The 11,328-nt window shown below is 49.4% G+C and overlaps 1 protein-coding gene across 1 annotated transcript; it reads left to right on the forward strand.

Moving 5' to 3' along the window:
• Positions 1-5,358: 5,358 nt before the first annotated feature.
• HAPLN2 (hyaluronan and proteoglycan link protein 2) lies at positions 5,359-7,208 on the forward strand. The gene is made up of 5 exons (XM_063107037.1): positions 5,359-5,446; positions 5,678-6,031; positions 6,236-6,352; positions 6,462-6,644; positions 6,925-7,208. Exons 1-5 carry the CDS (start codon positions 5,359-5,361, stop codon positions 7,206-7,208), a joined length of 1,026 nt encoding a protein of 341 aa, XP_062963107.1.
• Positions 7,209-11,328: the final 4,120 nt, after the last annotated feature.

Here is an 11,328-nt window from a genome sequence, read left to right on the forward strand (position 1 = left end):
TTTGATAATTAGAGAGACTGAAGCTCCTGGAGGTTTGTATAAAGTCTCATATGAAGTTAGCATCTGGCTAGAATAGGGTTACTGATTCACGGTCCAGTGTTCCTCCCATTAGCTCATGTGGTCTCATGCTCCCTCCAGATTGGCACCCCTCACCCCAAGAGCATGGACCCCATCTCCGCCTTCTTTCTCACCCTTGACTCTATCCACAGTATACGTGAGGACTCCTGAGTGGAAAATGTTTTTCCTTGAGGCTGATTCCCCTAGGCTCGCCCCCCACATCATTTTGCAATACAGCCAGGGTCCAGCTGCACAAGAGGCCTGAGCCTGGGCTAGAAAGAAGAGAGTGACCTGGGAGTTCCCAGGGAGGAGGAGAAAGGTGAGAGACAGAAGAGGGAGGGGAATGAAGCTGCCACACATCATCTGCCAAGGACTCTGCTGCAGGGAGGCAGTGGAGGTGCTGGAGGTACCCGTGTGTGATGTGCAGTTTATTGGAAGGAGAGGGAAGCCTTGTCAATCACACTGAGCCCTTCCCCATATTTCCACCTTAAGTGCCATCTTGCCAACCTTCCCAGTATTCATGCAACAATCTTAATTGTAAACTAGGACCATGCTTGCCACCACCAGGGGTCAAGAAAATTGGTCAGCTGGATCTGCCTGGAGGGTGGAAGCTGAGTCTGGGGTGTTAGAGAAGTGCCAGAGCTCTATGCCTATCCTAGATAATTTCTCCTCCCCCTGGTCCGTAGGTAGCAGCTGTGGTAAAGGCCTCTCCTCAGAACATTCTAGAGGGGCTGGCCCGTGGCTCACTTGGGAGAGTGCGGTGCTGATAACACCAAGGCCACGGGTTCGGATCCCATATACGGATGGCCGGTTCGCTCACTGGCTGAGCGTGGTGCTGACAACACCAAGTCAAGGGTTAAGATCCCCTTACCGGTCATCTTTAAAAAAAAAAAAAAAAAAAAGAAAGAACATTCTAGAGCAGTGAAAAGATGCCAACTCAAGCCCAAGCAGTCTTACCTCATTCCTATTTCATGGATCTTGGGGGAAAACTGGGTGAAAGTGACCGTGACCTTAAGCAGACTAAACACAGTTTGACTCCTCATTACATACTTATTCCTGTTCCTTTTTCATTCTATCCTCAAAGGGTTCTTTTTGTATCAAACAGTTCCAGGCCTTCCTCTCTGCCCAGCTCATTACGGATTTACCAGAGACTTCAAACCACAGTTCAGAGGTGATCTAGGGAGAAAGGAGCAGTAAAGAGTAAGCCTGGAAATGCAGGCAGTGACCCAGGCTGTGTAGCTGTTTATACTCACCCCCTCCCTCTGTGGGGAGGCTGTTTGTTTGAGTTGGGAGGAAGCCAATCAGATGTGCTGGATCAGGGTGTCCTGTCCCGAGGAGACAGGGGGCTATTTGTCTTCTCACATGAGAGAGACAGTCCTGGGAGGAGGAGGAAAGGGTTTAGGAATAGAGATGGAATGCACAGGGAGAAGATAGTTAATCAGATCCCTAAGGAATATAGTTGGGGTGGGCTCCCTGTTGTTAGGTATGACCCACGTGAAAAACTGGAGCTCCTCTGCCTTGGAGAGCCAAGGAGAGGAGCAGAAGAGGGATTAGTGGAAAGGGCAGAAAGTTCTAGGCTTGACTCAACAACTGTATTGGGTGTGACTTTGGGCAACTCACCTTCTTCTCTGTCTTCTCTTCTTCATCTGGTAAATGAGGAAGTTTGATGTCCTGAGGTCCCCTCTTAGTTCTGAAAGTGCATGGTTCTAATAATGCGAAGATACTGGTGTGGGTTGCTCAGCAAAGAGAAAAGAAGGCTAAGAAGCTATTTAAAGCTCTAAATGTTTCTAAATGGTTGTTTATGGGGGCAGGTAGCGGGGAGTCCTCCCTTTGAATTGATAGCAAACAAAAAAGAATTGGATTTATTCTGGATTGTTGGAAATGTTCTATATCTTGATCTGAAAGAGTAAGGGGTTAGTTACACGGTGTGTACTCAGGTAAAAATTCATTGAGTTGTACACTTAAGATCTGTGCACTTTTTTGTATGTAAATTATATCTCAGTAGAAAGGTTTTAAAAATGGACTTAAACTCCAGCAGAAATTTAGGCAAGGTCCCAACATGACAGACTTTAGAGAAAGTGAATTTCCACCCAGGGAGATTAAGGATCCCCTTCTCTTGAGAACTTTAAACTAAGAAGATCATCTGTCTGTGCTGAAGGAGGAGGTGGTAAACTAGGGAACAAATAAGATGACCTCTCTTTTGGAGAGCCTTCCAAAGTCCCCCCATCCTCAAAAATTCCCGTGTTCCTTCCCAGGGACAGAAAAATCTTCCTTACTGTCTAACTTCCATTTCTCCAATTGAAGTACTAGCCACTCCCTCTGCCCTCCACGGAGCCCAGCCAGTGCCCTGACCTCAGACAAAATATCTTTAGAACCTTGTAGTTTGGAGTATTGAGAGGGACCCTATTTCAACCTTCTCACCATCTGTTCTCTCCCCCTCACCACATTCTCTTCTTCTTGGGGATGTCAATTCCTGTTCTGAGCCCACCTCCCACCGAGGCCCTTTTTCCGGTGGTATGTGCCAGCTGGTCCTGCATCCCACATCCCCAGCTGTTGACATTTCACTGCCATTACCCACAGGATAAAGAAAGGGGCCCTGTTATTCAACAATAGGGGAAAAGACAGAGACAATGGGAAATTGTGCTTCCGATGGGGTGGAGACAGAGAAGGAAAGGACAGACAGATGGACAGACAGGGGGACTGGACAGAAGGGGTCAGGTTTCTTGAAGCAGCTGGAAGTCCTGGAAGTCTGGTTCCCACCTTGAAAGTCTCTTCCCAAAGGCAATGTGCACCCAGGCACAGGAAGGCAGAGGTGAGAACTTTGCTGGGGGGAGGGTAGGTGCTGCTTAGATGAAGCCCATGTGGAAATGCAAAGGCAGCTGGAACTTGACAGCTATGGATCTTTGAGCCCTATTCGGAGTGCATCCCCATCCACCCAACACCCTCATACCCACCAATCCATCCATACCTCTCTGGTCCAAGAGCATCTGGAAGCAACAAGGCACTCAATTTCCACACTCTTCTAGGTTGCCTCACTGTCCTGGGTTGCCTCCTTTACACCATCCTCCCTCATGGGTTCCCCCTCATCCTGAGCCCAGCATCTTCCTTGTCCCAGGACAGTGAGCTCCACAGAGGTAGTCACAGGGCTGGACACCCGTGACAGCCTGGCTTAGTGGACCAATGGGTGGGGAGGAGTTCTTGGCACCTTGGCTTCTTCTTTGAGCACAGGGCAGAAGGCTTTCCTCAAAGGTGCAAAAGGAGCAACCATGTTGATTAGGTGCTCAAGTCCTGGGACTTTAAGGTGCTTGGACCTCCCAGGAGCCTGGGAAACACCTTCATCCATGACCTCTTCCTCAAGCAGGACAAAAAGCTGCTAAGCGTTGCTCCCTCTGTCTCTGTGAAGAGACCACCTTCTAACAGGTAGGTGATGGAGCTGCTGGGCACTCTCTCATTTTCTGTAAGGGGTATGAAGAGGACGTGTGTGCACCTGTCTGAAATACAGAAATATAGACCAGTGATTAAGAGCTTAAGCCTCATTCCCAGATCTGGATTCAAATCCCAGCAAACCCCTTCTCTTACTAGCTGTGTACCCTCATTCAAGTTTCCTAAAATGTGTGCACCTTTGTTTCAGCATGTTTAAAATGGGATTTTTGATAATTCCTACCTCATGGGATTACTAGGAGGAGTGTATGTGAAAGTACACATGCAAAGTGCTTAGAGCACTGTCAGGCACATTCAACCTTAGACATGTTAATGCTAGCCATCATTACTGTTGGTCCCTGAATCACTCTCAGTTCCCAGGATCACCTGCATTTATCAGATTCTTCTGTAAAGGAGAGGTGGTTCTCTCCCTCATGGCCCTTTCCCAGATACCTTCACTTTTAACCATGGGAAGTTCTTTCCGTGCCTAACCCCTGTTTCTCCTACTGCAAGCTGGTCTTCGGCTCTCATTTTCAGGAAAATGGAGCCCAGCTCTTTAGATTTCTAACGACTCTTCAGGGTGTTTCCTTCCTCTCCCCATGCCCCATCGCTTCTTCCCTAACAAGAAGTCCTTAATCTTAGCTCATTCATTAAAATTCTCACACACATTTAGCGCCCACTGTGTGCCAAAAACTATACTGGGAACTGGAGGTAATAGCTAACACATACATAGCACTTATTACATCAGGTACTATTTTAAGCATTTTGTATATATTAATTCATCTAATCCTCATGGTTGCTTAGTGAGGTAGGTGTGCTATTATCTATATTTTACTGATGAGGACACTGAGGTAGAGAGAGGTTAAGTAACTTGTTAAAGTCATGCAATTAGGAAGTGAAGGAGACAGATTTGGAAAATGAGTAAAACCAGGTCAAGGGGTTCTCAGTCCAATTAAAAAAAAATAGGACAAGGTGATAATAAGATACAGTAAAGAAGGGGAGACCATCAACTACCAAAATAGACAATTGCATTTGAAATAGTTTTAAAAATAACTTCATAATTTTATGCTTTTTAACTTTATAATTTCTAGAAAACCTCATTGATATAGTATATGTATGCATATATATTACTTTCAAATTCACACAGTTTAGGTGCTAATAAAAGTACTTCTAAAGAAAAAAAAAGTCCCTGGTCCAGTCCCATAGATGACAGTGCACTACAGTGTGGCAAACTAGGGTAAGAGGAAAGGTTTCCCAGAGAAGGTGAGGTCCCGACTGATGCCCATGAAAAGGAGGTGAGTGCAAACTTGGGCTGTTTTGGAAACTGCCAGAAGTCCAGCACGTCTGGAGCACAGCGGGGAGGGCAGGGGTCGTGGGGGAGATGTCTGAGGTGCAGGGAGAGGCTGGGTTATAGAGAGCTTCCAAAGCTGTGGCTCGGAGATTGCCCTTTATCCTCATGGCATCGGGGAGTCACTGTTTCAAGCAGGAGAATGACATGATCATATTTACTCTGGCTTCAGGATGTAGAATGTATGTTGGGAGAGGGTAGAGACTGGAGCTGGCAATCCAGATGGCAAGCTCGGGAAGTAGCGCGTGTAATGAGAGGGGATACTAAATAAGTCAGGACCTGCTGACTGAGGGGATGTGAGAGAGGAAGGATGGGGCAGGGGAAGGGGGTGGGGGGACAGTAGTCGTTACTACCTTCCTCCTCCCCATTACCTTCCTTTTGTCACCAGCCCCATTTTCTGTCCCTATGGCTTCCAGCTGAACGGTCCCCTATGGGAGATCATCCCAACCCTACTCTTCCCCCATCCCTTTCCCTCACTCCTAAGGAATGCCACCCTTTGTGCCCTGCAGACAGTGCTGGGCTGATTCCCCATCATGCCAGGCCAGTTCACTCTCCCCACATTCTGCCGCTTCCTTCTCCCTTGGGCCTTCACCATCTGCCTCATAGCCCTGGGAGACCCAGGTAAGACCCCAGCCCAGCCCAGGATCTGGGGAACCCTGAGGGAGAGGCTCGAGAGGTGGGGAAAGTGAAAAGGGCAGTTGTTCAAGGTACTCAGTGAGAGTCATTGCTGCATGGGCAGTGGAGGAGAGGGTTGGCGGAGCCTGGGGAAAGCATTTGGGGTACAGGGTCTGGATGGGCATTTGGGGCAGTGAGGATCAAGGGGTTGCTGCCACTGTGGCCCCCTCTGCTCAGCACCCCACCCGGGCCCCCACTACCTCCTGCCCCCCATCCACGAGGTCATTCACTCTCGTCGTGGGGCCACGGCCACGCTGCCCTGCGTCCTGGGCGCCTCGCCTCCCAGCTACAAGGTGCGCTGGAGCAAAGTGGAGCCCGGGGAGCTCCGGGAAACGCCGATTCTGGTCACCAACGGACTGCACGCCCGGGGCTACGGGCCACTGGGAGGGCGTGCCAGGATGCGGAGGGGGCATCGGCTAGACGCCTCCCTGGTCATCGTGGGCGTGCGCCTGGAGGACGAGGGCCGGTACCGCTGCGAGCTCATCAATGGTATAGAGGACGAGAGCGTAGCGCTGACCCTGCGCCTGGAGGGTGAGGCCCTGCCGCTCCCGCCCCGCTCCTCTCTAGCTAGAGTCGGGCCGCCTTGCCTCGGGTCTCCCAGGGCTCCTTCCGAGCATCTCCCCCGCCCCCTCCCGGGGTCCCCCCAGGCTCCTCTGCTAGGCTGCGCTGCCTTTCCTCTCCTCCCGGCCCTGGCCCGGTCTGCTGGCCCTCTCCAGGCTCTCCGCCACCCCCCAGGTGTGGTGTTTCCGTACCAACCCAGCCGAGGCCGGTACCAATTCAATTACTACGAGGCGAAGCAGGCGTGCGAGGAGCAGGACGGACGCCTGGCCACCTACTCCCAGCTGTACCAGGGTGAGCGGCGGAACACCAGCACCACCCAAGCCCCCTCCCGGCTGTCACTGGCGCGCCAAAGAGGAAAGCGGGCGAGCTCTCATCCCCGACCCCCTCCGTCTCCCGCCAGCATGGACCGAGGGTCTGGACTGGTGTAACGCGGGCTGGCTGCTCGAGGGCTCCGTGCGCTACCCAGTGCTCACGGCGCGCGCTCCGTGCGGCGGCCCAGGTCGGCCCGGGATCCGCAGCTACGGGCCCCGCGACAGGAAGCGCGACCGCTACGACGCCTTCTGCTTCACTTCGGCGTTGGCAGGTCAGGGGCGGGGTCTGAAGAATGGGGGCGGGGGAAAGTGGAACTCAAGGCGTGAGATCAGGGGCGGGTCTCCTCGTCTTGGCAAACCACCGTCCCCTGCATCAGCCGGCCCAGGCTCCAGCCCACCTCGCGAAACCCCCCTGCACCCCACTGCCTCGATGCTCCCGCTCCTCCTGTCCCGCGACCCTGCCCGCCGACTCCGCTGCCTGAGAGTCAGAATCCCCGCAGCGTCCCGCCCCGCTCTGTTCCCTGCCTGTTGGTGACCCGCTCCGGTCCCCAGGCCAAGTGTTCTTCGTGCCCGGGCGGCTGACGCTGTCTGAAGCCCACGCGGCGTGCCGGCGGCGCGGGGCCGTCGTGGCCAAGGTCGGGCATCTCTACGCTGCTTGGAAGTTCTCGGGGCTGGACCAGTGCGACGGCGGCTGGCTGGAGGACGGCAGCGTGCGCTTCCCCATCACCACGCCGCGGCCGCGCTGCGGGGGACTCCCTGATCCCGGGGTGCGCAGCTTCGGCTTCCCCAGACCTCAGCAGGCGACCTACGGGACCTACTGCTACGCGGAGAAATAGGGGCCCCGCACACCCCCTCCCGCGCGCGACAAAGCTTGGGAGTGGATGCAGGGATCTCTCGCCTCCCTTTCCTGCGAGCCTCCCCTCCCGTCAGACGAGGAGCGGCCCCTCCAGACCTGCCTTCCGAGCCGGGAGCTGCGGGCCACGGACCCCGGCTGGCCCGGCGTCGGGGAGGGGAGGTGGTTGCGCCCCCGGCGGCGGGGTGCAGTTACGACCTCCGGACACACCGATTGCAGACTCGGGGAGGTTAGCGTGCTCCCAGCAGAGGAGGCAGACACCGCTAGGGGGCGGGAAGGGTTCCCGGGGCATTAACTGACCTCTGTGTACAGCAATAAAATAACTTGGGGACCTTCTGTGTTGAGCCGAGCTATAAGCGCTGCGCGCCATGGGGGTATGTGTGTGTGAGAGGGCTGACCCTGGACCCAGAAGGCCGACTGCGCGCCTAAGAAGAGGAGGGGCTACTGCCGCTACCGGGTGAGCCAGCGGAAGAACGGGCACCAATAGGCAGAAGGACAGAGTCGGGGACAAAGTGGGCGGCCAGGCCGAGACCTGAAGGGGAGCACCCAGGCTGTCGTTGCGCCCGGCGCCATGCGGGGGCGCCGCACACTCACTAAGGGTACTTCAATCTTCAGGAGCGCCCCATCCCTTCAGGCCCACCCTCTGGGCCCCACAGAACAAATGTAACATGGACCCAAACATTTTTCAACATGTATTTGCGTCCCGCCGGTCTCCCAGAAGTTTTTTGCGGGGAATACTATAGGCAAGTAATACTGTTGTTACAATTGAAGGGAAATTTACCTTGAGAAAGGAGGCAAACACCGAACACCATGGCCACCAAGGCAAAAGGGGGGACTGGACCAAGTTAACATCCTTAACATATGGCTAAAGAAAACATGCTAGTAATTCAAGAGACAAACTCTAATGCTAGTAATGCATCTTTCTTTTATGTATACAGTTATGTGCCACATAACTACGTTTCCGTCAAGGATGGATCACATATACGATGGGGGTCCCATACGATTGTAATGGCTATACCGTGTAGCCTAGGTGTGCCGAGGCCATATGTCTCGGTTTGTGTAAGTACAATCTATGATGTTCACACAGCAATGAAATCACCTAACGACCAACTTCTCAGAACGTGTCTGCATTGTTAAGTGCCTCATGACGTTATATATACACTCATATATATGTGTATTTCAAGCAATCTAACTATACTACAAAAAGCCTAGAGAATAGTAACGAGTGGGGCAAAAGGTATGAACATTCTTTTTTTTTTTTTTTAATTTTATTTTGTCGATATACATTGTGGCTGATTATTGCTCCCCATCACCAAAACCTCCCTCCCTTCTCCCTCCCCCCCTCCCCCCCAACAATGTCCTTTCTGTTTGCTTGTCGTATCAACTTCAAATAATTGTGGATGTTATATCTTCTCCCCCCCCCCCGGTTTTTGTGTGTGTGTGTGTGTGTGAATTTATATATTAATTTTTAGCTCCCACCAATAAGTGAGAACATGTGATATGAACATTCTAATGGTGCTTGGTACACGTTGTAAAATTGCTTTCCAAGAGAGTTCCTGCTATAATTGCTAAAGAAAATTCATCTCATGGGACATTATATGAGTCAGAAAATGATAGAATGAACAGCATCATCAATAACCATCATACAGCAAATAAAATGTCTGTGCCATTTCCTAATACGTGGTTTTCTCATCATGGGATAATAATGTCTGTCTCCTGGGTTCATTGTGAGAATTGATTCAGATACTGCATTACTGGGTAATACATGCCTGCTACACATTAGAGGCACTCAATAAGTGGTATCTATAATAATTATTATAACAATAACATAGCAACAACAGTAATGATTATTATTCAGGTTCTTTCCAGGCAGCCTGTAGAATTGGTTACTGTATGGCACTGTGTTAGTCAGAATCCACTAGATTATATGCTTTGATAACAAACAACTCACAAATTTCTGTGGCTTAAAACAACAAAGGATTATTTTTCACTCAGGCTACATGTGCATCATGGTCTACAGAGGGCTCTTCTCACTTTAGTCATTCAAGGACCCAGGTTATCGAACAGCAACTGTCTCAAATGCTATTAGTCACCATGCCAGAAGGAAAAAAATAAAAAGAGCTCTACACAGGCAATTAAGAACTCTTGCCCAGAAGTGACACCTGTCCCTTGTTTCACGACTCATTTTCCAGAACTAATCAATAGCCCCACCCAACCACGAGGGGGTAGGAAAGAGCAATACTACTTTGGCCTAGAAGTAGGAGAACTGAACAGCACCAGCACCATCGTCTACCACAAACAACAAGGAGCGTGGTCTAGATTCTGGGACATATTGGTAGTCATCCATCTTCTCCTCGTCTGCGTTTTCTGAGTTCTGGCCTATGATGAAGTCAGAGACCCAGAAAGGCAAGATCCTGGGCCCCAGCAGCTTGTCTGGCAGAAAGATGGCTTCTCTTCAGTATAATGCCTTCAGCCTTGTGTGAGAGGCCATATGAGAAATGACCATTAGCTTTCCACTTGCTGTAAAACTCTGTTTCCTCGCCCATAAAAAAAAATACCACTAATTCTTACAACTACTCTGCATATTGTTATCACCATTACATTTCTTTATTACAGAGAACTTTAATACACACAAAAATAAAAAGAATAGTCTGATGAACCACTCCATCATCCAGCTTAACCATTATCAAAATTCTGCTCTTTTTGTTTCATGAGTTCCCTCACTTGTGTTTATTTTGCTGGAGTAATTAAAAGTAAATCCCAGATATCCTATCATTTCACCTGTAAATTCTATGTATTTCTAACACATAATGACTTTTAAAAATAACCGTAAATCCATTATCATACTCCCCCAATAAAATTAAATTAATGTCATCTAATATTTAGTCCATGATCAATTTCCTATCTAAAAAATATAATTTTGTAGTTGATTTGCTCAAACCCGGTCCATGCTTTGCATTTGGTTAATTTGGAGGGAGGTGATTAATGTGTTTATCTAAAGTCTCTTTTAGGCTTGTATTAGTCCATTTCTGTTATTTATAACTAAATACACAGAACTGGATGATTTATGAGAAAATGAAATTTATTGCTCACAGTTTCTGAGGCTGGGAAGTCCAAAGTCCAGGGAACATATATGGTGAGGTCTTGGTGGTGACGACAGTGACCCAGAGGTCTTAAATGGCAGAAAATGGTGGAGCAGAGAGAGAGAACTTCTCACATGCTCTCCTTTTAAAGCCCTCAGAACCACGCTCCTGACTACCGTTATTAATCCATTCACTACTGCATGGTCCTGCCTCTTCAAGGCCCCACCTTTCAATTACCATAATAGGACTTCCCAACCTCTTTACTCTGTCACAGAGGGGACTAAGTTTTATGGGGACATTCAACCTAAGGCAAAGCTATAATACTTCTGCTTCCTTCATTTTATCTATGCCATTTTGTTTATTTGTTTAAGAATTGGGGTCATTTTTCCTGTGAAGTTTTTCCACATTCTGGATTTGGCTGAATGTATCCTTGTGATGTCATTTAATATGTTCCTTTGTCCACTGTAATTATATTTAGAAGTTTGGTTGAATTCCCATTCACTTTTTTCCTAGGAATATTCTATATGTGATACTGTATACTTCCTCTTTCATTGCTTCAGGAGGCACATGGTGACTGGTCATTCTACTTTCAGTGATGCTAAGATTGATCAGTAAATTCTGGTAGTGTCAGTCTGATCCACTCATTATATAGTGCCCCATTGTATTAGTTTCCTGTGGCCGCTCTAACAAATTGTCACAAACTTGGTGGCTTAAAACGACAGATATTTATCCTCTTACAGTTCTGGAGGCCAAAATTTCAAAATCAAGGTATCAGCAGGCCTGTACTTACTCTGGAGATTCTGGGTAGAATCTTCCTGGCCTCTTTCAGCTTCTGGTGGCTGTCAGTGTTCCTGGGATTCGTTGCTGCATCGCTCAGTCTCTGCCTCTGTGGTCATGTTGCCTCCTCATCTTCTGTCTCTCATGAAGACACTTGCCACTGGGTTTACCTCGCCTGGCTAATCCAGGATGATCCTACCTCAAGATCCTTAACTGAAGTTAAGGAATGAATTCATGTAGTAA

This window comes from Cynocephalus volans, chromosome 8 (genome assembly GCF_027409185.1).
Source record: "Cynocephalus volans isolate mCynVol1 chromosome 8, mCynVol1.pri, whole genome shotgun sequence".
Lineage (NCBI taxonomy): Eukaryota > Metazoa > Chordata > Mammalia > Dermoptera > Cynocephalidae > Cynocephalus > Cynocephalus volans.